Source organism: Saimiri boliviensis, chromosome X, assembly GCF_048565385.1.
Source record: "Saimiri boliviensis isolate mSaiBol1 chromosome X, mSaiBol1.pri, whole genome shotgun sequence".
NCBI classification, from domain to species: domain Eukaryota; kingdom Metazoa; phylum Chordata; class Mammalia; order Primates; family Cebidae; genus Saimiri; species Saimiri boliviensis.
In genome coordinates, this window is record NC_133470.1 from 87,783,159 (window position 1) to 87,810,985 (window position 27,827).

At 39.0% G+C, this 27,827-nt stretch overlaps 1 protein-coding gene across 7 annotated transcripts in view; it reads right to left on the reverse strand.

The window, feature by feature from the left end:
* MAMLD1 (mastermind like domain containing 1) overlaps positions 1–27,827 on the reverse strand; it is a 137,605-nt gene that overhangs the window by 61,543 nt on the left and 48,235 nt on the right. For 6 of the 7 annotated variants that reach the window (XM_074392008.1, XM_039464140.2, XM_074392011.1 and 3 more), the window contains one exon: positions 2,815–2,973. The exons of the other annotated variant lie outside the window; for it this stretch is intronic. In XM_074392008.1, coding sequence (XP_074248109.1) covers positions 2,815–2,910 — 96 coding nt within the window. In that variant the 5' untranslated portion in view covers positions 2,911–2,973. The remainder of the gene's footprint in view (positions 1–2,814; positions 2,974–27,827) is intronic. 7 annotated transcript variants of the gene reach the window in all.

Here is a 27,827-nt window from a genome sequence, read left to right on the forward strand (position 1 = left end):
AAAGGTGGTTATTCTTACTCTTGGTTCATTTGAACTTTGTTCTCAGAGAGGGCAAAGGATGGACAAAGCCCCATAGCTAGTGAGGAGTAACTACAAGACTAGAACCCAGGTATTTTGAGCCCAAGTCTTAGGCCAAGAACAAGTGTCACATCGGATGCACGCTTTCCTTCCAGGGAGCTGACAATTGTTTCCATGTAAATTCAAGGACTGCTTATGGAGAACTCTCCTCTGGAACTGATATCATTTTATTTCAAGATTGATTTGAAACATGTTTTTTGTTTGTTTCTTTTCTGGGAAAGAACAAGAGAACCAGTTAAGCTGAATGCCTGAAGCAAATCTCTGTTAGCAATGCTTTCAGGATGAGTGAGAGTGGTACAAGAAACATGCTTCCAGATGCACATGGTTTCCTGGGACTAGGGTTCAGGGTATCATCCCTGTGTGTTATGCAGTGTCAAGGGAGAGCATCTGAGATCCAGCTAAGGCTACACTCTGTAAATGCAAGCCCAGCTTTTGCAAAGGACCTCCTTCCACTACTCACTTTCCAGGCTTAGCAATAACTTGTTTAGACAACAGGTTTCCTGGTGAACTCACAGCCCATTCTGCTTTTATTTGGTCAACCTTAGTCCATAAAGACCCAGATTCTGAGATCCTCAGCATGTGCAGCAGAGTTTCATGTTAGCACTGGGTATCTTCCTGAGGCTACAGGGATCCCCTGCCGCAGCACCTGTCACATCCAGTCAAAGAAGTGGGTTCTCTCAATGTTGTCCAATGCTGTTTCAACTGTGATGAAGACCATCTGAGAGAGTTGCTTTTGGAGCCTGAGGTAAATTTTTAAAATTTTTTTATCTCCTCAACTGGGGTGAATTCTTGGTGTTCTAGGTCAGCTTGAAGTTTCAGAAATACTCAAGCCACTCAGAACTCCACAGAGAACTCTTTCAGAGAACGAGGTGTGGCATAGAGGAGGTAGAGGGCTGATCCTGATCAAGTTCCAAGTGTGACCCTAAAGCAATGAATGTGAATTTTTGGCAAAGCTTACAAAGAGCTCTAAAGGCCATCTGCAAAGAGAAGCCAAGCCCGGAAATGACGTAAGCAATCACAGCTTCTCCAGAGTAAAAGCACAGATGGCTGCTCCAACGACCTATTCTAAGGACAACCCTCCCTGGAATATGTGCACTCATCTGTACACTGATCAAAACCAAAGGAGTTATGTACTGGTCACACTTTTTAAGAGTGCTGATGGAGTCGGGGACAAGGGGAAGAGGACCCCTGTATCCACAGTCCATCAACCCTTTCTCCTAGAATTTGGCCCAAGTGAATGGAAACAAGTGGGAAACAAAAGAGAAATGTAAAGTCAAACTAAAACTGATCATGGACTCTGGGAGCATTATGAAGTTTTTTTTTTTTTTTTTTTTTTTTTACTGACTCAGTTGTTGATCATAAACAAGAAGCAATAAATATAAAGGGTAATTAGGAAGGAGGTTAGATATTCCTTTCTAGAAGAGGTCTAAGGCCTGGCAACTTGGACCGGCTGTTGACTAAGTAATGTCTCCATCTCTGCCATCCACCTGACTGCAGTCTCTGTGAGAGCTGGGGACTCCAGTAAACAAAGTTTTGTCAATGTCTATATCAGGTATCCCCAAACTTTTTACACAGGGGGCCAGTTCACTGTCCCTCAGACCGTTGGAGGGCCACCACATACTCTGCTCCTCTCACTGACCACCAATGAAAGAAATGCCCCTTCCTGAAGTGTGGCGGGGGGCCAGATAAATGGTCTCATGGGGCCGCATGCCTGATCTATATGCTTAACTTGATAGCACATTCTCAACATGTTGTTGGTGGTTGGCAATGAAGAAAAAAGGAGATAAGATTTCAAGCACCCCCTTCCACATCTGTGGAATTGTATCAGAATTTTTAAAATAAAATTTAAAAATAAATAGAAAGCTGAGTTGCTGAAAGTGGATTGCCCTGGGAATTGGAGAAGACAGGCCCTCTAGTTATGTGAAGTGGCATTACCTCAGAGCCCAGGGCTTCCAGTTCTATGAAAAGGAAGGAAGCAGACCCACGGCTCTATAAGAGCCGTTTCCTCTCTGCTCTATTAATTTCAGAGATTAAGCAAGCCACTCCTCTGTGGCCCTAATACCCTGAGATAACAGCTATTATGTTTGCTGCAACTCCTGCTAACAGAGCTAATCTTGGTAGATTGGTGGTGTTGCAGGCTTTTGTTGTCAAATTAAACTGGCCAATGGCTCTCATAGTCCCTTCTATCATCAATCTGCTCCTAGAACTACCACTGGAATCCCTAGTCCTGAGTTTCAGAACACTTGAATGATGTCTGAGTTCCCTGAGAAGACAGTAGAAGTGTGTCAGATGAGTTTTTAAAAGGACAACAGGGCCAGAAAGTTGAATGGGAAGCCCTTTCTGTGTCCTATTCACTAGCTTTTTGTTCTCAGTCATTCCAGGAAGCTCATGCAATATATCTAGTGCTTGCCATTCTGAGTGGCTTCTATTAGGAGAAAAAGTAAAATCTTCTTTCCTCTCTCATCTTTCCTCATTTTTCTTATTGAATGGGTGCAGTGCAGTGATCACTAGACTGGGAATCCAGATGTAGCCTTAGACTGTATTTCTAGTTAAACCTACAAGGGGTGGGATCAGCTCATCTCCTATATCTCTTCTGGATCAGGTTTGAGTTCCTTATATTTTGGGTTGAATTCCTGCCACCAAGTTTACACAGAAAATTTCAATAACACATCTTATGTTCAAGTTTAAGATTAGAAGCATTCAACACCCCCCTCCCCCCATAGCCCATTGTCTGACCGATTCCTGGAGCTTTCTGGGCTCCTGACGATTTCCCACCATGGTGAAATGGGGAAGCATGCTCTTGATTACAAGCCGACTTTTCCAGTCATCCATTGTTTGACCTGCAATTTTATTCTTGACTCTCCAAGGCGTTTCCCAAACGACCTAGACACAGGGCTTAGGGAGACAAAAAGTAAACTGTCTTTCAGATATGAAGATGAGACCACTGACCCCGTGAATCACAGACTTTCACTCTGAAGACAGGTTTGTGTGGAGTCAGCCACATTCTTTTTCCCCTCTTCCCACCCACCACCCTCATTGAGTACCACCATCCCCAAGGATGTGTGGCATTTCTGTGACACAGTTGGCTGGGATAAAATCGCAGTCCTTGACCAGAGGCAGAACAAAGTTCACTGGAAGGCAGAGGGGTGGATGGAGGAGTAGCTTGATGCAACTAAAATAACATTGCACTTGCAGGCATGGAATCTGTGTCCTAGGTCTGGATTTGCTTTTGTGTAATATACAGCGGGATCCATGGAAAGGCTCCTCTGTTCTCTGAGATGCAGTTTCCTTATATGAAAACATGATGGCTAAATTAGGTGATGGCTTAGAGCCTCTTCAGCTCTACTAGAGTATGCCTTATGGTTCATAGAAGAAGCAGCCACCAACTGTGGCACTGTTAGGATACAGCCAAGTGAGCAGACTAACGGTTCAAAGCCTGATAGACATAGGATGGAAGTAATGAATGTTGAAAGGGGCTCAGGAAACTCTGGTGCACTGATTTACAGGAAACTGACTGAGCAGGCTATGATCATGGCTACTCCTCCATGACGGATAAGTAGATATAAGCAAACCCAGGTAAAGTTTCATTTCTTTTTGTTTTTCATGATGTAGACATGAAATAAAAGCTCTGCTAAGACATTAATAAATGAGGACAACTCTACTTCCCATAAACTTCCTTGGCAGTACAGCATCAGGCTCTAAAATCTCAATGTCTAAACCTCTGCCTCTGGAAATATGAAGTATTTTTCCCCATTCTCTGAGTATCACTAAAACCTCTGGGCATTAAATATAAAACAAACATAATATGACACTAAAATGTGAAAAGAAAAAGGTATACTGGTTAGGGATCTTGGGACCTGAACAATGATGCAGTGGTGAGTATTCCGGATTTTCTTTTTGCCTCATATATACCAGACTTGGAGCTGAAGAAGCTAGAAACCCAGAATGCTTATGAACACTGAAATACCCCAACAAAAGCCTGCTCTTTCTAGCCAATGGAACAAGAAATGGGTAGCCTAGCAAGACGGAAAACTTTTAAACAATAACTGCTCTACTCTAGCCAAACAACATAGAAGAAAATGCAGTCCCATTATATTCCATCAGCAAAAGCCAAATGAGGAGCCTCGACTCCACCCCCACATAGCAGTAATGAGGTGCCCTTCCCCATCCCCACTAGAGTAGTATCAGTAAAAGCCTAGTGGGGAGCTGGAATCCTCACCCTTGCCCAGCAGTAATGAAGAGTGCCACCCTCCCTGATGTCAATGAAGAATAAGATGGTGCCTCTTTCCCTGCCAGAGCAGTGTCAGAGGAAGTCAGCTAAAGCAGATATTAAATAAGATCCAGTCTTATAATGTAATATCCAAAATGCCCAAGTTTCAGTGGCAAAGCACTTGTCATACCAAGAACCAGTAAGATATCAAACAGAATGGAAAATACTATTGGTAGATGCCAACAGAAAGATGACACAGATGTCAGAATTGCCTGACAAGGATTTTAAAGTAGTAATCATTAAAGTGCTTCAAACAACAATAGCAACCATGCTTGAAAACAAATAATAATAAAAAAAAACACAGAAAGTCTCAGCAAAGAAATCAGAATTCTCAACAAAAAAGCAGAAAACATAAAGAAGAAGCAAATGGAAATTTTAGAACTGAAAAATACAATAATGTAAACAAATTCAATGAATAGAATCAAGAGGAGATTCGTAAGAACAGAGGAAAGAATTAAGATAGAACAACAGAAATGATAAATCTGAACAACAGAGAGAAAATTTCTTAGAAAAAAAATAAACATAGACTCAGGGACACATAGGATTATAAACAAAATATCCAACTTTTAAGTCACTGGAATTCCAGGAGAAGAGAAAGAGAATTAGGCTAAAGTATTCCAAGAAATAATGGCTGAAAACCCCTCAAATCTGGCAAAAGACATAAATCTGGAAATTTAAGATGAGTGAAGCTCAAACAGTATAAATGTAAAGAAATCCAATCCAAGACCTGTAATAACAAAACTTCTGAAACATGAAGAGAAAAGCTTTGAATGCAGTGAAACAGAAATGATAACTATAGAAGAAAAACAATTTGAATAAGAGTGAATTTTTGGTCAGAAACCATGGTTTCCAGAAGGAAGTGGCATAATATTTTTCAAGAGTTGAATAAAGAAAACTGTCAATCCAGAATCCTATATCCAGTGAAAATATGCTTCAGATATGGAAGGAAGATCAAGACATTCTCAGATTAAGAGACACTAACAAAATTAGTCAACAACATACCTCTACTAAGAGAATATCTAGAGAAAATTCTCTAAGCAGAAAGGAAATGATAAAAGAAAGAATATTGAACATTAGAAAGGAATAAAGACCAATGGAAAGAGAAAAAATTATGGGTAAACATAACGGACTTTCCTTCTCTTCTTAAGTTTTCCAAGTTATGTTTGAAGCTTAAAACATCAATTATAACATTGTCTGATGTGTCTGTAAAGTATGTGGAAGGAATATTTAACACAACTACATTATAAAGAGGAGAATAAAGGGGTGAAAAGAGAGGTAGGGTTTCATTGAAACTGGCAAAATGTTGACACCAGTAGATTATTATAAGTTATGCATATATAATGTAATATCTAGAGCAACCCCTAAAAATGTTATACAGAAAGATAGATTAAAAAATGCTATAAATGAAACAAATGGAACTTTAAACATTCTTCGAGTAGCCCACAGGAAGTCAGAAAAATGAAAATAGAAAAATTAAAAACCAGAGAACAAAGAGAAAACAAAAGTAAATTGGCAAAATTAAGCATTATCAATAAGTACAATAAATGAAAATGGTCTTAACATACCAATTAAAAGACAGAGATTGGCAAAGAAGAAAACAGGATCCAACGATAGGCTGTTGCAAGATGTTCACCTCAGATATAATGATTTAGAAAGGTTGAAAGTAAAATGATGGAAAAAGATACGCCATGCAAATATTAATTTTAAAAGGTAACAGAGGTGGCTCTAGTGATATCAGATAAAGCAAAACAACTTCAGAGCAAAAACAACAACAACAAAACATACCAGGGACAGATAGGGACATTACATAATGCTGAAAGTGTCAATCCACCAATAAGACATACCACTCTTAAATGTGTATGCTTTAAACAGAAAAGCTGCAAATATAGGTAGCAAACATTATTAGAACTGAATGGAGAAATAGAAAAATTCACATTTATAGTTGGAGATTTCAATACCCTCTCTGAACAATTGATAGAACAACTATACAGAGAATCAGCAAGATGTAGAAGAACCCAGCAACAAGTTTCAATAAGGCCTAAATGAAATGTATAGAATGCTCCACAGGAAAAGAATATAATTTACATTATTTCAAACACCCAAGGAATATATGCCAATATAGACATATTCTTGATCATAAAAACAATCCACAAAATATTAAAAGAATTGAAATAATACATGATGTTTTCTCTGTGATGGAATCAAATCAGAAAACAGTAACAGAAAGACAACATGAAAATCTACAAACACTTAGAAATTAAAGGCACACATTAAAAAAATTCATGAGTTAAAGAGATATTAAAAGAAATAAAAACTACATTGAACTGTAAATAAAAATAAAATGTATCAAAATTTGTGGGTCACAGGTAAAGCTGTGCTGAGATGAAAATGTATAAAGCTAAATTTTTGTGCTAGAAATAATTAAACTCCAGAGCTTCTGCACAGCAAAAGAAACAATCATTAGAGTAAACTGGCAACCAACAGAATGGGAAAAAATTTTCACAATCTACCCATCAAACAAAGGGCTAATATCCAGAATCTATAAAGAACTAAAGCAGATTTACAGGAAAAAAAACAAACGCATTCAAAAGTGGGAGAAGGATATGAACAGACACTTTTCAAAAGAAGACAAATATGCGGCCAACAAACATATGAAAAAATGCTCATCATCATTGGTCATTAGAGAAATGCAAATCAAAACCACACTGAGATATCATCTCACACCAGTTAGAATGGCAATCATTAAAAAATCTGGAGACAACAGGTGCTGGAGAGGATATGGAGAAAAAGGAACACTTTTACACTGTTGGTGGGAGTGTAAATTAGTTCAACCATTATGGGAGAAAGTGTAGCAATTCCTCAGGGATCTAGAAAAAGAAATATCATTTGACCCAGCAATCCCATTACTGGGTATACACCCAAAGGATTATAAATCATTCCATCACAAAGACGCATGCACACGTATGTTCATTGCGGCACTGTTTACGTTTGCAAAGACCTGGAACCAACCCAAATGCCCATCGATGATAGACTAGACCAAAAAAAAAAAAAAATGTGGCACATATACACCATGGAATACTATGCAGCCATAAAAAATGATGAGTTAGTGTCCTTTGTAGAGACATGAATGAACCTAGAAACCATTATTCTCAGCAAACTGACACAAGAATAGAAAACCAAACACTGCATGTTTTCACTCATAGGCGGGTGATGAACAATGAGAACACTTGGGCACAGGGATGGGAATGACACCCACAGGGCTAGATGGAGGGGTAGAGGGGAGGGAAGGGGAGACTGGGGGGCGGGGAGGAGGGGGAGGGATAACACCAGGAGAAATGCCTGATGTAGGCGATGGTGGGGAGGGGATAGAGACATCAAACCACCATGGCATGTATGTACCTATGCAACAATCCTGCAGGATGCAGGATATGCACATGTACCCCAGAGCCCAAATACAATTAAAAAAAAAAAAACTTACATGGTAGTAAATGTAAAACTATAAAACTTTTAGGAAAAAATTAAAATCTTTTGACTGAAAACAACCAAACAAAAAATTAATAATCTAAGCTGCCACTTAAGGAACTAGAAAAATAAAAGTAAAGTAAGCCCAAAGCAAGCAGAAGTAAAATAATAAAGAATCAAAATCAGTAATACTAAGAACAGTTTGACAGCAGAGTAGATGGTGACTATAGTTAACAGCAACGTATTGAGTATTTCAACACAGCTAGAAGAGAGGACTTGCAATATTCCAAACACATAGAAATGATAAATACTAGAGATAATGGACACTCCAAGTACCCTAACTTGATACTTACACCGTCTACACATTTAACAAAATATCATATGTACCCTGTAAAGATGTACAAATATTTGCATCAATAAAGATAATAATACTGAAGAGAGGACACCAATAGAGAAAACCAGTAAAAATCTACTTTGTTAATAAAATGTATAAATCTCTAGCTTTAAAAATTAATAAAATATTATTTTTTAATATTAATAAAATTAAGAAAATGTACAAATATTCTGAATGAAAAAGGAGATTTACTATAGACTGCAGACATGAAAAGGATAATAAGGGATTACTATGAATACACATATAAATTTGGAAACGTAGATGAAATGGACCAATCATTATAAAAGTGCAAACTGCCAAAATTTACCCAATATGAAATAATCTGTATGGCTGTATAATTATGAAAAAATCAAATTCATAATTTAAAAATCTGAAATGAAAACTTTAAGCCCAGATAACCTCACTGAAGAATTATATTAGTTGTTTAAAGAAGAATTGCACCAATCTTATGTAATATCCTAGAGAAAAGAGAAGAGGGGACACCTTGACAGTAAAGACAAACACTGTTCAAGTAAGAAAAAAAAACCCTGCAGACCAATATTTCCCGTGAATATAGACACAAAAATTCTTAAGAAAGTTTTAGAATTTTATTAAAAGGATTTATACACTATTATCAAGTTGAGTTTATTCCTGGGGTGCAAGTCTAGTTCAATATGCAAAAACCAATCCATGTTAATCATACATACTACCATATTACCATAATAAGCTGTGTTAACAGGCAAAGAATGAAAATCATGTAATCACCTCAAAACAATATTGAAAAAAGAAAAACAAAGTTGGAGGATTCACTTCCCGAACTCCGTCTCAAAAAAAAAAAAAAAAAAAAAAAAAGACTTACTACAAAGCAATAGTCATCAAACAATGTAGCATTAGTATAAATATAGTATAGACATATAGACCAATGAAATAAAATTGAGAATTTAAAAATAAACCCATAAATCTTTTCTTTTTTTTGAGATGGAGTCTCACTTTGTAGCCCAGGCTGGACTGCAATGGTGTGATCTCAGCTCACTACAACCTCTGCCTCGCAGGTCCAAGCAATTCTTCTGCCTCAGCTTCCTGACTACTGGAATTACAGGTGCCCACCACCATGCCTGGCTGATTTTTGTGTTTTTGGTAGAGATGAGGTTTTGCCACATTGGCCAGGTTGGTCTGGAACTCCTGACCTCAAGTGATCCACCCGCCTCGGCCTCCCATCGTGCTGGGATTACAGGCATGAGCCACCATGCCCTGCCCATAAACTCATAAATATACAGCCAATTGATTTGCCAACACCACTCAATAGGGAAAGAATAATCTTCAAGTGGTAGTGTGACAACTGGATATCCACATGCAAAAGAATGAAGTTGGACCCCTATCTCATATCACATATAAAATTCAGCTCAAAATTGATCAACAACCTAAACATAGTAGTTAAAACTGTAAAACTCTTAGAAGAAAATATAGAAGTAAAACTTAATGATCTTGGATTTCTCAATGGAACCTTAACTATGACACTAAGAACATGAACAACAACAACAAAATAGATAAATTGGACTTCATAAAAACTTTCAGGAATCAAAGGATGTTATCAAGAAAGTGAAAAGACCTAGGGAATGGGAGAAGACATTTACAAATCATATGGCTAATTAAAACCTAGTATCTAGAATACATAAGTAATACCTATAATATAAAAAATACAAACTACACAATAAAAACAAACAGGCAAAGGACTTGAATAGACATATTCCCAAAGAAGATATATAAATGGCCAACAAGCATATGTAATGATGTTCAACATTATTAGTCATCAGAAAAATGACAACCAAAACCATAGCATACCACTTCCCACCCACTAGAATGGCTATAATTGAAAAAAAGGCAAGTAACAAGTGTTAGTGAGAAGGTGAAAAAATTGGAACCCTCATACATTGCTGGTGGGAATTTAAAATGTCGCATCTGCTATCAAAAACAGTTTGGTAGTTTCTCAAAAAATTAAACATAGAATTACCATTTGGCCTTAAAATTCCACTCCTAGGTATATACCGAAAAGAAATGAAAACAAGGACTCAAATAAATACGTTTGCCCAAATGTTCCTAGCAGCACCAAAAGTGGAAAAATCCCAAATGTACATCAATTGATAAGTGGATAGGCAAAATTTTGGTATGTCCACACAGTGGAATATTATTCAGCCATAAAGGGAATGAAGTACTGATAACATGCTGAAACGTGAATGAACCTTGAAAACATTAAGCTAACTGAAAGAGGTCAATCACGATGGGTTACATATTGTATGATTCCATTTATATAAAATGTCTGGAATAGGTAAATCCATAGAGATAAAGCAGATTGGTGGTTGCCACGAACTGAGGGGAGGGGAAGAATGAAGACTAGCTGCTTAATCAGTATGAGGTTTTATTTTAGGGTGATGTAAATGTTTAGAAATTAGATAGAGGTGATGGTTGCATAACATTATGAATGTACTAAATACCACTATATTGTTATGTGAATTTCATCTTGCTAAAAATATAGTGACAACACCAAATGCTGGTAAGGATGCAGAGAAACTGGATTACTCATAACATTGCTGATGGGCATGTAAATGGTACAGTCACATTGGAAAACAGTTTGAAAGTTTCTTTAAAAACTAAATATTCAGCAACTATATGATCCAGTAATTGCACCCCTGGGAATTCATTCCAGAGGAATAAAGACTTATGTTTACACAAAACTTGCACATAGGTGTTTGTGGTAGCTTTATTCATAATAGTAAAAAACTGGAAACAACTCAGTAATGCTTCAATGATGATACATGTATACTATGGAAGACTACTCAGTGATACAAAGAAATACACAGTTGATACAAGCAACGGCCTGGATGAATCTGCAGAGAATGATGGTGAGTGAAAAAAAAAAAAAAAAAAAAAAAAAAAAAGACAATCCCCAAAGGTTCCATTCTATATTATTCTATTTATATAACATTCTTAAAATAACAAAACTATAGAAATGGAGAACTGATTAGTGGTTTCCAGGGATTAAGGAGAGAGTGGGTATGGAAGAGAAGTAGATGTGTCTATACATGAGCAAAATGAGAGATACACATGGTTATTGAAATGTTTGGTATTTTGACTGTATCAATGTCAATATCTGATTTGTGATATTGCATTATCATTTCACAAGATGTTATCATTAGGGGAATATGGCTGAAGAGTCATAGCATCTTATCCGTATTCTTACAACTTGATGTGATTCTACATCATCTCAAAAAATAATTAAAATCATATGATCCTATCACATGATGCAGAAAAAGTCCTTGACAAAATCCAACATTCATTCATGATAAAAAACAGGAATAGAGGGCAATGTCCTTAACTTGATAAAGAATATCTACAATAAATCTACAGCTAACATCACACTTACTGGTTAAAGATTGATTGTTTTCCCTCTAAGAGTGACAATAAGGCAGGGTTATCTGCTCTTGACACTGCTATTCGACATAATACTGGAAGCTCTAGCTAGTATTAGGCAAGAACATAAATAAGGTAAGAACATAAAATAAAATGTGCACATCTTGAAAAAAGAGAAGTAGTTGCCCCCATGCCACACTGCCATTGCTGACACTGTGAACACCTGCATGGAAGCTGGCAACCCCTGCCCCTGCCAGCACCCATCCCAGCCAAAGAATGTGCACCCTGCCATTCTGCTACTGTTGCTGGCACAGGTGAATGAACATGGATCCTGTCGCTACCGCCTGATGGAGTGCTTCAGCTGCCACCATCCATTGAAGTGTTGTGACCAACAGTCTGGGAACACTTCAACCTCTTCAGCACAGCATATTTCTAACCTTGAAGGGCCAGAGAACAAACCTGAGGACCTGATACCAGCTCCCCAGAGTTAGAACATACAGCCCAGAAGTCCTGAACTGAGCTTTACCACATGAAAATCTCCCAGAAACAAAGCTAGTCAACTGAATCCACCTTATATCACAATCAAAATCCCAAGGACATCAAAAAAGAAAAAAAAATGCAAAAGAATATAACTTCAAAGACTGTAAGAATTTCAGCCCCCAAAGATGAGAAAGAAACAGGCCAAGAACTCTGGCAACTCAAAAAGCCAGTGTCTTCTTACCTCCAAATGTACACACTACTTCCCCATGATGGTTCTTTACCAGGCTGAAATGGCTGAAATGACAGAAATAGAATTCAGAATCCGGATAGGAATGAAGATCACCAATATTAAAGAGAAAGTCAAAACCCAATCCAAGGATTCTGAGGACTACAATAAAGCAATACAGGAGATGAAAGACGAAATGGCCATCTTAAAAAGGAGCCAAACTGATCTGAGAGAGCTGAAAAACTCACTTCAAAAATCTCAGGATACAACCAAAAGTATTAACTGGAGTTGACCAAGCTCAGGAAAGAATCTCAGAGCTTGAAGACTGGCTCTGGCTCTTCGATATAGCTCAAACAAAAATAAAGAAAAAGCAATAAAGAAGAATGACCAAAACCTCTGAGAAATATGGGATTATTTAAAGAGATCACATCTATGATTCACTGGCATCCCTGAAAGAGGAGAGAAAGTAAACAACTTGGAAAACGTATTTCAGGATATTGTCCACAAAAATTTCCCCAAACTACCTAGACAGGCCAGCATTCACATTCAGGAAATACAGAGAACCCCTGAAAATATTACACAGGAAGACCATACCCAAGATACACAGTCATCACATTCTCCAAGATAGAAAAACAAAAACCAAAAAGCAAAAACATGTTAAAGGCAGACAGAAAGAAGGGGCAGGTCACCTACAAAGGAAACCCCATCAGGCTAACAGCAGACCATTCCTCAGAAACCCTACATGCTAGAAAAGATTGGGGGCTTATGTTCAGCATTCTTAAAGAAAATAATTTACAACCAAGAACTTTATTTATAGACAAACTAAGCTTCATAAGTGAAGGAGAAATAAGATCCTTTTCAGACTAGCAATTGTGAAGGGAATTCATTAACAGCAGACCTGCCTTACAAGAGGTCCTGAAGGGAGTGCTAAATATGCAAAGGAAAGACTGTTCCTAGCCATTACAAAAACACACTTAAGTACATAGGTCAGTGACACTATAAAGCAACCACACAAACAAATATGCATAATAACCAGTAAACAACATGATGACAGGATCAAATCCACACTGTCAATACTAACCTTGAATGTAAATAAGCTACACGCCTCAATTAAAAGTCACAGAGTGCCAAGTTAGGTAAAGAAGTGAGACCCAATGGTATGCTATCTTCATGAGACTCATCTCACATGCAATGAAACCCACAGGCTCAAAGTAAAGTGATTGAGAAAAATCTACCAAGCAAACAAAAAAACCCAAAAAGCAGGGGTTTCCATTCTTATTTCAGATGAAACAGTCTTTAAACCAACAAAGATAAGAAAAGACAAGAAGAGCATTATATAATGGTAAAGGGCTCAGTTCAACAAGACCTAACTATCATAAATACATATGCACCCAACACAGGAGCATCAGATTCATAAAGCAAGTTCTTAGAAACCTCCAAAGAAACTTAGATAACCACACAATAATAATGGGAGACTTCCACTCTCCATGGACAATATTAGATCATTGAGGCAGAAAACTAACAAAGATATTTAGGACCTGAACTCAGAACTTGACCAACTGGACCTAATAGATGTCTACATAACTGTCCACCCCAAAACAACAGAATATACATTCTTATCATCTGCACATGGCACATACTCTAAAATCAACCACGCAATCAGACAAACAACAATTCTCAGGAAATTTAAAAAAAAAACCTGAAATCATACCAACCATATTCTTGGATCACAGTGCAATAAAAATATGAATCAATGCTAGAAGTTGCTCAAAACCATACAATTACATGGAAATTGAACAATGTCCTCCTAAATGACTTCTGAGAAAATAATGAAATTAAGGAAGAAATCAAGAAATTATTTGAAACTAATGAGAACAAAGATATGACATACCAGAATCTCTGGGACATAGCTAAAGCAGTGTTAAGAGGGAATTTTTTTAGCACTATTTAGTCCACATCAAAAAGTTAGAAAGATCTTAAATTAAGAACCTAACATCACAACTATAGGAGATGTAGAGTAACTAGGAAAATGAGCAAATGAGCCCCGAAACTAGCAGAAGACAAGAAATAACCACAAATCAAAGCTGAATTGAAGGAAAAGATGTGACAAACCATATAAAAGACTGAGAAATCTAGAAGTTGGTTATTTCAACAAACTAATAAGATAGATAGACCGCTAGCTAGACTAATAAAGAAAAAAAGAGAGATGATCCAAATAAATACAATGAAAAATGACAAAAGGCATGTTGTCACTGACCCCATAGAAATACAAAAAATCCTGAGACTGCACCAAGACCTCTATGCACACGAGCTAGTAAACAAAAAAGAAAAAGAAAAAAAAAAAAAAAAAGACAAATTGCTGATAACATACAACTTCCCAAGATTGAACCAGGAAGAAACTGAATCCCTGAAGAGACCAATAATGTTCTGAAATACAATCAGTAATAAAAATCCTACCAACCAGAAAAAAGTCCAGGACTGGATGGATTCACAGTCAAATTCCCCCATTCCTGGTACCATTCCTTCTGAAATCATTCCAACAAATTGTGGAGGAAAGACTCCTCTCTAACTCATTCTATGAGGCCAGCATCATCCTGATACCAAAACCTGGCAAAGACACAATAAAAAAGAAAACTTCAGGCCAATATCCTTGATGAATATAGACACAAAAATCTTCAACAAAATACTCACAAACTGAATCCAGCAGCACATCACAAAGCCAATTCACCATGATCAAGTAGGCTTTATCCTTGTGATGCAAGTCGGTTCAACATATGCAAATCAATAACTGTGATTCATCCCATAAACAAAACCCACATGATCATCTCAATAGATATAAAAAAGGCTTTCAATAAAATTCAATATCCCTTCATGTTAAAAACCCTCAACAAACTAGGCATTGAAGGAACATATTTCAAAATAATAAGAGCCATCTATAATAAGCCTACAGCCAACATCATACTAAACAGGCAGAAGCTGGAAGAAGTCCCCATAAAAATTGGGACAAGAAAAGGATGCTCAACATAGTATTGGAAGTCCTGTCTAGAGCAATCAGGCGAGAGAAATACATAAAGGGCATCCAAACAGGAAAAGAGGAAGCCAAACTATCCATTTGCAGATGATATGATTCTATTCCTATAAAACCCCATATTCTTGCCCAAAAGTTACCTGATCTGATAAACAACTTCAGCAAAGTTTTGAAATACAAAATCAATATTCAAAAATTAGTAGCATTTCTATACTACAACAACATCCAAGCTGAGAGCCAATTAAGGATGTAATCCCATTCACAGTAGCTACAAAAAGAGTAAAATTGCTGGGAATATGGCTAACCAAGGACGTGAAAGATCTCTACAAGGAGAGTTACAAAACATTGCTCAAATAAATCAGAAATGACACAAACAAATGGAAAAACATTCCATGCTCATGAATAGAAATAATTAATATTATTAAAATGGCCATATTGTCTGAAACAATTTACAGATTCAATGTTATTCCTATCAAACTAAAAATGACATTCTTCATAAAATTAGAAAAAAGTTTTTTAATTCATATGAAACCAAAAAAGAGCTGAAATAGTCAAGGCAATCCTAAGCAAAAAGAGCAAAGCTGAAGGCATCATGTTACCCAACTTTAAACTATACTGTAATGGTACAGTACCCAAAACAGCAAGGTACTGGTATAATAACAGACACATAGACCAATGGAAGAGTTTAGAGAGCCCAGAAATAATTCTGCACAGTTACAACCATCTGATCTTCAACAAAGTTGACAACAAGCAATGAAGAAAGAACTCCATATTCAATAAATGGTGCTGGGATAACTGGCTAGCCATATGCAGAAGATTGACTTGGCCCCTTCCTTACACCATATACAAAAATCAACTCTGTATGGTTTAAAGACTTAAATGTAAGACCTCAAACTATAAAAATCCTGGAAGATAACTTAGGAAAATCATTGTGGATATCGGCCCTAGCAAAGATTTTATGACAAAGATGCCAAAAGCAATAGCAATAACAACAACAAGAAACCCCAAAATTGACAAATGAGACCTAATTAAACTAAGGAACTTCTGCACAGTGAAAGCAATTATCAACAGAGTAAACAGACAACCTACAAAATGGGAGAAAATATTCTCAAACTATGCATCCAACAAAGGTCTAGTATCTAGAATCTATAAGGAACTTAAATCAATAAGCAAAAAATAACCCCATTAAAAAGTAGGCAAAGCACATGAATAGATTCTTTTCAAAAGAAATCATACATGTGGCAAACAAACATATGAGAAAATTCTCAGCATCAGTAATAGAGACGCAAATCAAAATCACAATGAGCTATCATCTCACCCTAGACATTTAATGGCTATTATTAAAATGTCAAAAAATAACAGAGGTTGTGGAGAAGGGGGACACTTATACACTACTAGACACTTATACACTGCTAGTGGAAATGTATAACTAAATGATCTGATAGACATCTACAGAAGAAAAGCAATTTAGTGATTTCTCCAAGAACTCAAAGCAGTATCAACATTTGACCCAGCCATCCCATTATTGGGTATATACCCAAGGGAATATAAATCATTCTACCATGAAGACACATGCACGCATGTGTTTACCACAGCACTATTCACAATAGCATAGATATGGAATCAGTCTAAATGCCCATCAACAGTAGACTGAATAAAGAAAATGTTGTACATATACACCCTGAACTATCATGTAGGTGTTAAAAAAAAAAAAAAAAAAAAAAAGGAGAGTGTGTCCTTTGCATCAACATGGATGGAGCTGGTGGGCATTATCCTAAGTGAAAAGAGTGTCAAAAAAAAAAAAAAAGAAAAAGAAAGAAAGAAGAAAATAAAAGAAAACAGGCAAAAGACATCAAGAGGCATTTCACTGAATTTCACTGAAGAGCATATACAGATGACAAATAAAAACATGCCAAGACATTCAACATCATTAGCTATTAGGAAAATACAATTTAAAACCACAGTGAGATACCACTACCTACTTAACAGAATGGCTAAGCTAAAAAATAATGAAAACATCAAATGATGGTGAGAAAGTGGAGAGACTGGATCACTCATTTACTGTTGGAAATCAGCTTGGCAGTGTCACACAACTAAACATGCAACTTCCATATGACCCAGCAATTGTACTCCTGGGCATTTATCCCAGAGACATGAAAATTTATATCCAAAATTTATATACAAAAAATTATATTTTAGAATAGAAAAGGCTTCATATAAATTTTTAAAAATTTTATACAGAAACCTGCACCAATATCAATTTCCTGGTTTTGATATTGTGCTATAGTTATATGAGATATAACATTGGGAAAACTAGATGTAAGCTACAGGAGGTGGGCCTCTCTACTGTGTTCACAACTTCCTGTGAATTTAATTTTGCCCAAGTAAGAAACTAACTGCTATTCCAAAAGGATTTCAGAGTCCAGATCCAGGTACATCAATTCTTCTTACCATGTTTGGGACCTTTCCTACATAGCCTGATTTTTTTCAATCAACTTTTGATTGATGTTTGTACAGACTTTCTTATTTAAAAAACAAAAACAAAAACAAAAACAATTCCCACCCAAATATTTCTTGGGTGCTTCAGGGGCTAAGCCTGAGGCCTCAGGTGTGACCTCATACAAATGCAAGGGTATAGAGACATCCCGGTAAAGACAAAATGGCATATGATATACAGTGCACCCAAATGAAGAGACGTCTCAAACTGATAAGGCCATCACTAACTCCCTCGTCCAGATGGACCCAGCATCTCCAGCCTCTCTGGAGGATGGAAGCTCAGATCTCGTTATAGGACTGGCAACACAAAATCTACCGACTTCAAACAAGCTGCCCATTCAGCCCTAAAGAAAAAAAGTTTAAAATGATGCTTTGGCTTTTAAAGACTCTACCCCTATTGATTTTATGCCTTTTCCCTTTGTGACCCCTGGAGCCAACGTAAAGGGGACAGGTGGGGGATAGTGGCCAAAACTTCCTACACAAAGGCCTGATTCTCTGGTGTGCAGTAGCTGCCTATTCCCTCACCACCATAATAATCATCAGGTACTGGCTGGACCCAGGGAGCAGGGACAATGGAGGAGACACTGGAGGAGACACTGGAGAGGGATCACTGACTTTGGTCCAAGTTGAAAGGTATCTTGCAACCTCAGCACACTGGCGTGTGAACACAGCTTTGTTTCTTCTTTCCCTCTAGATGAATCCAGGCCTATGAAATAGCCCTTGGGCAGACCTTTCTGTCCGAAACAGGAGTTTTGAATCCCAAAGCCTGGATGTGTACCATCTTTCAATGGCAATGTTTATGCGCACCTGCCCAGGAAGCTTATGCCTCTGATAAAAAGAAACCAGTGCCCCGGCAATGTTTCTCACCCATGCACAATCCCAGGGTAAAGAAGAACTTCAAAGCCATCTGTCACATGTAATTTGGAGTTCAGTCAAATAAATCTCTGGGACTTCAACTCTCGATTTTATATTATATCCATGTTTGCTTTAATATAGGAAAAAATGCCTGCATCCTCAAGTAAATGGATATTCCAGGGAAAAGTGTTGCTCTGTGGCATTGTTTCCTGTGGACCCAGGGAGTGGGGTGGGGTGAGTAGTGTATTCACACCTTAGTCACAGACACAGAGGCCTGTGGGCAGTCTCTTTTCTCACCTCAGGCTCTAAGTACACACATGGGAGCCCTTAGCCACCCATACCCAGAAGAGGATATGAAAGAGAGCACAGACCCTCTGACCTGGGCTCTGAAGGCACCTCAGTAACCCCAGAGTTATCACTGGTTTATCCCTCTCTGCATTAGCTACAGCCTCTTGCACATGATCTTTTGCTCCCAGACCAGTGGACCCTGCTGGATCCCTGATGCCCATCTCAAAGTGCCAGTTGAAGCTAGATCTACCTTGCTGCCACCTGGCTCTAGGCATGACTGGAAGGAAATGAGGAACCAAATCAAAGGCACCTGGCAAGAAAGGAAGGGGAGTATGTGGATATTGATGGAGCAAACCCGAAAGGATGAAATCTTCTTTAGAAGCTCAAAGGTGTCTGAGTCCCACAACCCTCACCAAATCAGAGGAAAAATGAACTAAGTGGTAGAAACAAATTTGGGCTTCAGCTTGGAAGGTCCAAAGGTGAGCTGCATTGTGAAGCCAAGCTCTGTACCTGCTTCTGAGCTGTACCCTTAGTGACTCCATGTAAGTTGCTGGACATGCCTGAGTCAGTCTCTCATCCTAATAGCTTTTTCCTCTGTTTCCTGGATGGGGTGAGGATAAGCAGACGTGTGGTTCAGGCATTCCCAAGAAAAGTTCAGAGGTAAGGCCATCATGTCCTACCTGCAGTCTCCAGACTATTGGGCAGATTTGGGGTTAGGGCAGAAGACATTCATTATTAGAGTCATCATTTCTCAAGGGTGAAATCTGACCCTCAAAGAAAAGCCAAAAGAACTCCTGCTTTCAAATGAGCTTGCAGAAGAACAGAACCCATCTACTTGGGTGAAGATAATGTTGATGGCAGAATAATTCAAATGTATCTTCAAACATGTATGTTGATGTTATGGATTCATAATGTACTTCATAATGTGATTTTATTTGGAAATAAAACCACTGAAGATGCAATGAGCTTAGATGATGTCTGATTGGAGTAGGGTGGTCCCTTAATCCTATATGACTGGTGTCCTTATAAAAAGGGGAGATTTGGACACAGAAACATGCACATAGAGAGAACACTATGGAAAGACTGGAGATCTGCTGCCTCAAGCCAAGGATCTATTGGAAGCCAGAAGAGAGGCCTGAAACAGGTCTTTCCATGGAGCTGTCAGAAGTGTGGCCCTGCTGACTCACCTTGATCTTGGACTTCCAGCCTCCAGAACTGTGAGACAATCAATTCAGTTGCTTAAGTCATCCAGTTTTTCATATTTCATTATGCAAGCCCTAGCAAACTAATACATTAGGGATAAAAATGTTCCTGCAGGCAAAGTGAAGATATCAGTGGAGACTGGTCCATTTCCACAGATCATACTTGCTGGTTACTTTGAGCTTCTGGGCATGCTTAGTCTTCTGTGGTGAGGGACTGACCATCTCTCATTAGGATGAATAAGAGCTAGAACATCCTGAGCCCAGGGCAGTCCTTGGCTCTTGGCACTTAGAGAACACCTAGCTCTGGATTCTTATTATTCTGCCATCCCCATGAGCCTGAAACCAGGGAGCATTTATCTCAGGTGGCTCTCAACCAGAGAACCCAACAAAATACTTTGCTCATGGCAAATGCTTCTAAACTTCTGTAGACAAAACTGTGGTACAGGAGCCATATGGGAATGGAGAAGAAGCAATCAGAAGGCAGTATCTACAAGGAAGTTTTGCATGGCTTGATGGCCGACTGAATATAGACCAGGAGGCTTAGGCCATTCCTACTTTTCAGACCTCTGGCCTGGATGGTGGGAAGAAATGTAGGGGGCTGCTTATAGGCAGAGAATGCTGCACCAGCAATAGACTCCTGAAGCCACTGTCAGTCAAGACCACTTCTGGCTGTAATTACAGTAGATCACCCTGCTGTACTAGGGACTAGCTAACTGTTCCTAGTTACTATATGCCACTAAAAACCTTAGTGTTATGCTAGGGTATGTGTAAAGTAGGATGCCTTGATCCAGGAAACCAGACCTGGGAGAAGCAGAAGAGGCCAGGCTGGAGACAGGCAGGGCAAAAGACATGCAGGCCAGCCTCCTACATGTCAGTATAGCCAAGACTTTGGAGCTCAACAAGCAGGGTCTGAAACAGAAAGGTTGGCTCCTCAGTCATGAGTTATGGGGCTCTGGGAAAGCTGCTTAAACTTTAGGACTCAGCTTCCTCATATGTAAAATGCAAAGTTGTATACAGGAATGTAACAGCTACCTTTGGGTGCCTGCTATGAGTCAGACACTGGGCTTGACAATTTACACAGAGCATTTCACTGGCTCTCTCTAACAACCCCACAAGGTACATAGGAAGAGCCTTCTGTACAGATGTTCCCTCTGTGTTCCCCTGGCCTTTGGCAGGAAGTATTTATCTAGCATTTGATTCCTTCTCTAGACTGTAAATTTTTGTAAGAGAGGGAAACATGTCTTATATGTGGCTGTAGCCCTAGAGTATTCAGAGCATAGTAGGGTCTCGGAAAGGATCTCATGAATGGATCTGCAGGGTGAATTCAAGCTTGGGTGGAGGGCTGGACTAGAACTCTCCGAAGACATCACCAAACCTAGAACCTGGATGACTTGGTGTGCTGGAGCCCAGGTGAGCTTAGCAATGCATAACACATTGCTTAATATTTCTGTGCATTTTAAAGGACTGTTTTGACACTATGTAAGAGCTGTGAGGCATATAATTATAGCCTTGGGCTAGTAGATATATCAATATTCTAAAACACCACTTTTAGTTTTGAAAAGTTGACTTTAAAAAGCTCAAAGTGATGTGGAGAAGTTGAAACTCTCATACCTTGTTGGTGGGAATGTAAAACAGTGAAGCTGTTATGAAAAACTAACATAGAGTAGTAGCCATATAACCCTGCAATTCCACTCCTAGGTATATGCCCAAGAGAATTGAAAACGTAGATTCATACAAAATCTTGAACAGGAATGTTCATAGACACACTACTCATAGTAGTAAGTGGAAACAACCCAAATACTTATCAACACATCAGTAGATAAATAAAATGTGGTCTAGTCATAGAGTATAATATTATCATCCATAAAAAAGAATGAAGTACCAATCCATGCTATAACATGGATGAACCATTTAAACATTGTGCTAGGTGAAAGAAGCCAGATACAAAAACGCACATATGCAAAACACAGATACAAAAACAACTTATATGAAATGTCCCGAATAGGCAAATTCATAGAGACCGAAGTAGCTTAGCGGTTGCCTAGGGCTGAGGGAAGGAAGAGAGAATGTGGACTGACTACTAATGGGTACAGGATTTCTTTTGAGGGTGATGAAAATGTTCTTTAATTAATTGTGGTGATGGTTGCACATCTCTGTGAAAACACTAAAACACATTGAATTGTACACTTTCAATGGGTGAATTGTACTGCATATGAATCATATCTTAATAAGGCTGTTTTTTTGTAAGTCCAAATTGTTATCACTCTGCTCTAATTTGGGATTTTAGAAAGATGTTTCCTTTAGAGAAAAGATAAAGCAAAATCTTTTAAATTTTGAAGGAAAAATATGTTTATATCCTCTATTATTAGCAAGACTGGCTCCCTTTGAAATGGGTCATCAACACACCTTTTTTTCCCTCTTTATATGCTGACCCAGCAATGCCGGAAACCTTCTTCCAGCAACCCACATAATCAATGAACAACTTGCAAGTTCATGCAGGAATATTCTAAGCTCCGGTTGATCCTACTTTTGACGTTGCCACCACTGTTGCTCCCCAGGAACTCCCAATCTCCATCCTTTTGATTTCCGGAAATTTTCATGTCACTGAGGTTAAAAATGCTGCCTTCTCATCTGGGTGTCATGTGCTACTCAGTGATGAATCAGCTTGAGGCCAGGAGTTCCTGGCAAGTACAAGCATCCCATAATTCCACAAAGTGGGCTCAGATGGCAGAACCCTGCTTGAAGGAGCCAAGAATTGTACAAACCAACAAATCAATTGAGAGCAAACTGTTTCTCAAGCTGACCATGCTCTGAAAACTTATTTGACTCTAAAATCAAACAGCACACAAACCACTCAATATGGCAGAGAAGAGAGTTGTCTGGAACTTGAAGACATCAAGAAATGAGGGCAGACCAAGACTATCTTACAATAACAATAGCAGTGCTGATCTTGTCACATGATTGACTGCAGAACTAGCCTTCAAGGTAATGTGAGTCCAAGTTTTCTCAAGTCCTTATTTCTTGAAGAAAATTTGAACTTGTTCAGCATCATCTTTTCCTATGCTATGAGCATCATACACTTCGAGAATCCAAAGATACCTTGGATTTGAAGTGGCAGTCCAAACTGAAAAGGGAAGTGATCTACATGCTAGTTTTCCCATGAGCTAAATGCCTGCAGACTTAATTCCCTTAAACGTTTCCATAGCTGACCATCAAAGTTGGAGTGTGTTGGAGGGTGCTGTTCCGGTGTCCATTGCAGGGACAGATCATACCACTCATTAGTTGGTATACTCTCTCTCTCTCTCTTTTTCTCTCTTTTCTGGAAAGTACTAGAAGCCCTGAGGAAAACGGCCCCTCTTTAAGCTTGGGATTATTCCTATCAGTACTGGTAGGCATAGGTTCATCTACCTTCCCATTAAATTGCTGTACCAGTGGTTCTACAGCTGACTAGCAAAGGAAACAGGAGTAGCAGCTGATCTTTTCTTTTTCTGCCCTATGGACTGCTCAATCGTAGCCCCAAAGGCGCACACACACACACACACACACACACAGACACACACACAGTATACTGTTTTTTTTTCCCCCTGGAAATGATTTTAAAAACAACGTGTCCTTAGACTTACCCTACAGGAACAACTGGAAATGCTACAGTAGGAAGGAGGAAAATGTTGGAAATTGTTTGGTTTTGTAGCAATTTCAGCAAGCAGTTGTCTCAAAGTGTAGAAACAGTTTGCAAACATGTTACACTTGGGCCCAGGTGCCAGTCATACCAGCTGGCCCAACAAAGGTTTCCAAAGCATTTTTAGCTGGTGGTCTAGGAGAAATAATGAACTGAACATGGGGTTGAGGACCAGGAGACCTGAGTTCCACTTCCATCTATAGGTCATTCGACCTCTTTGAGTCTCAGGTTTCCGATCTACAAAATGGGGCTGATTCTCCTTACTCTCCTCTCCTCCCATAGTGCACATGAGGATCAAATGAGACATTGAACCAGAAACCCCTTGGACAGGGTGGTTCTGTGTGCACTGAAGGCACAAGGGAAGGGCAGCCCTTTTTTGCAATGCAGGCAATGGAGCCAGCAACTGAGCTGAAGGAATCAGCTTTCAGTTCTCCTCTTTTATAGTAAAGCTTGGTTAGAATCCTAGAATGTTAATATCAGGAGGGAAAACTAGAGATTATAAAGTCCAGGCTAGGTGTGGTGGCTTATATCTGTAATCCCAGCACTTTGTGAGGCCGAGGTTGGTGGATCACTTGAGGTCGGGAGTTCGAGACCAGCCTGGCCAACATGGTGAAAACCTATCTCTACTAAAAATACAAAAAAAAAAAAAAAAAAAAAAAATTACTGGGCATGGTGGTGCTTGCCTCTAGTCCCAGCTATTTGGGAGGCTGAGGCAGGAGAATTGCTTGAACCCAGGAGGTGGAGGTCGCAGTAAGCCCAGATCACATCACTGTACTCCAGCTTGGGAGACACAGCAAGATTCTGTCTCAAGAAAAAAAGGTCCAATCCCCTTCTTGTACAGATAGGGAAACTGAGGCAGAGACTTGCCCAGGAACATATGCTAGCAAAAGATGGAGAGACCTGACTCTTGAAGTCAGGCTCCCTGAATCCCAAGCCAGTGCACGAGCCCAGCAGACTGGACTTAAAGACAGACCCTCTATGTAATATTTCCTTGAGTCCACATTCTGAAAGATCCTGGACAGAAGAAGCCTCATAAATCTGCAAGGCAGCCTCCCCGGCTGCCCAATAACTGCCTCTCCTTAAAGAAGTGCCAGCATCATTGAGGTTTCAACCTCTCCGTGGCAAGCTGACAGGTGAGTTGCTTTGCCTCTCTGAATTGCACTTTCTTTCAATATACTAAAGAGTTTGGCCAGGAGGACTCTACAAGGCTTGCCAGCTGGCATCGTCCCCATGTTGATGACTAGCTTTTCTCTATGGTGATCCACCAATTGCAATTCCCCAGCCAGAGGAGGGTACAAACAGACTTCCCTTCAGTGGCTGCTGGAAAGATCCTAGACTGCCTCCAGATTCCCAGTGGGGCTGGGTGGAGCTTGGGGTCCCTTCTTTCCACATTAAACCAAAGACTAGTGAGGCACACCCTTTCCCCAGATTTCAAGCAAAGCCATCTGGGGAATCAAAGCCCTGTATCAATCATTGGAACGATGCTCAAGAATTATTCAGCAATCTCAGAGCCACAAACCCACAGCTAAGAAAGAGATGTGGGCAGTTGTCACTCAGCATTTTGAGGGGATGTCCCCATAGATTTGCACACATGTCTAGCCTCTGTCTCCAATTATACTCATGCTAAGTCCAACAGAGAAAACTACCTAAGAAGGTGGGTAGGGAGAGGAAGGGTGCTTAACAAGTGGCCAACAGTAGCAGTGAGTTAAAAGAAGAACCAGAATAGCCATTAAAGAAGAAGAAAAAAAAAAGACTATTGTCAGGAAAGAAAATATCTGTGAAGAGTTCACATTTAACTTGTCTTTTTTAATACATTCCACTCTTCAGATGGATTTAGAATAATAGGAAAAAAAACCTAGTGTTGCACTTAGAGACTTCATGTGAAATCCCATCTGATGTGAGGAAAATGTGCTTTCAGTACTTAATAATGATGAAATAAATTATCTCCATTCTTGGAACTACTTCTTTGCAAATATTTTAGATATTATTTCCCAAATGAAAGAAAACAGTCAAGGCTGCTACCATCAGCTTTGGAGGAAACAATCTAATTTTCAAGATATTTATCTATTGTGAGCTGGCAACAATGGCTTTGGTTTCTAAAGAAAGTGGGAAAATTGCTGTGCATTTCAGAAATGGTTCCCAGACACTTCCCTTCTAAAAAATAATCAACAAAACGCGCACAAGCAGGCTTTAAAGACAACTGCAATTTTATAGGCAGCTACTCCGCTGCATGGCATGATAAATAGACAAGATGAGTGTTTTGCAGCCAACCAGCTTTTGGCGTCTAAGAGAGCTGGAAGGGAAAACTGACATGAATACTTTCAGCAGGCTACCCTGGTTGAAATCAGGAAGCATTCATTTCCACAGTTAAAACAATATGAGTCTATTTCTATTGCCTGGTTACATCGAGTTCCTATATTTATGAAGCACAAAGATCTCTTGTGATCTATGGTGAGCAAAAGAGAACCTGCCGAATCCCAAGCAGATCTTAGATGTATACCATTTGATCCATGGCTCAAAACTATTCCAGCCCATAAGCCCAAGAGCTCCTATCAGGGTGAACAAGATATTTGAAAAAAAACCAAAACTCTCCTCCTGGAGTCAGCAGAAAAACATGCCCCTGGCTGAAGCTTATAACTGTGGAGGCCACATGTGCAATGTGCTAGTTAACCAGGAGGAGGAAGTTCCAGGAAAACAACCAACGTCTGCTTTCAGGCTTATTCCATTCTTCTCAGGGGTCCCCAGTCAACTGTGCTCACCTAAAGAGACATCTTGAGCCAGCCAGAGAGTAAGAAGGTCTAGTTTCTCCTGAGTTTGACTTTGTCCATTGCATTTATTTCTTCTGAACTGATTCCTTCAAAATCCAAATCTGTAGCACCTCCACAACTTTGGTAGTCTTTTATGCTCCAATTCCTTCAAGGATAAATATTTAATTCTATTTTGGGTCAAGTACAAACTATTTATGAGGTTTCAAGATTCATACAGCTAGAGCTTGAAAGTCATGTTACTTCAACATGTTTCAGACCCACAGAGCTACAGGCTGTCCAATGGAATGTCATCCACTACCATTCCTCGACTGTAAGCACAATTGATTATCAATTCAGAAACACTCCGAATAAACACTTGTGTGCCAAGACTTTGCAGTTCATTCATCCAATCAGCCATTCATTTATTTGTCTAATCAAGCGGTCTATGTCATACTGATTCCAGTACTCATCTTTCCTCTTTTTGCTTATACAAAGCAAGTATGACAGTTGTAGAAAAGGTATAAGAAAAGAGACGAACTTCTCATTCTGTATTGTGTTCTGTATCCAAAGTTAAGGTACAGTGAAGTCCCGTTAACTATATAATCTTAATGCATCTGAAAGGTATTGTTTTAATAACGCTTACCTTTTAAATGATTAAGACGCCTCTGGTGGTTATGGAATTCATTTTATATTCATTCCAGAAATTGCTTTTTATGAGAGAGTATTTCTGCTGAGTTTCTCTTGGGCATTGGAAGTTGGAGGGGTAGCCCGTACATCTACAAAGGTCAATGGGGTCTTTGCCATTAAAATGTTTTCCAACTCTCAAAGCATCTGTCAATATACCCAGAAGAATCAGAATAATCCATGGCTTGGTATTCAGTATGCAGCGGACATGCTGCCTACAGAGTCATGCATAAGAGTTCTCTGAAAAGCTCTGAAGTTGGAATAGGGAGCCCTGGGTTCAAGTCTCAGGCCAGGGAGGTCACTCACTGGCTGCATGCATGCATGTAATTATGAGCCTTCTCATCATCCTGGTGTCTCATGAGCCTGGATACCTCTACTTGTTTATATGACTGATGTGAACTGATCTCCATGTTTAAGGGTTGTCAAAAAGCAGCACCTTCATCCTGATTCCTACCGGTCATGGTTTATAGAGCAGCCTGAGATGATGCTGCTGGATTGCTGGCAGGGCCAGCTCACTCCTGAATCACACCAAGATGACTGTCATTTGACAG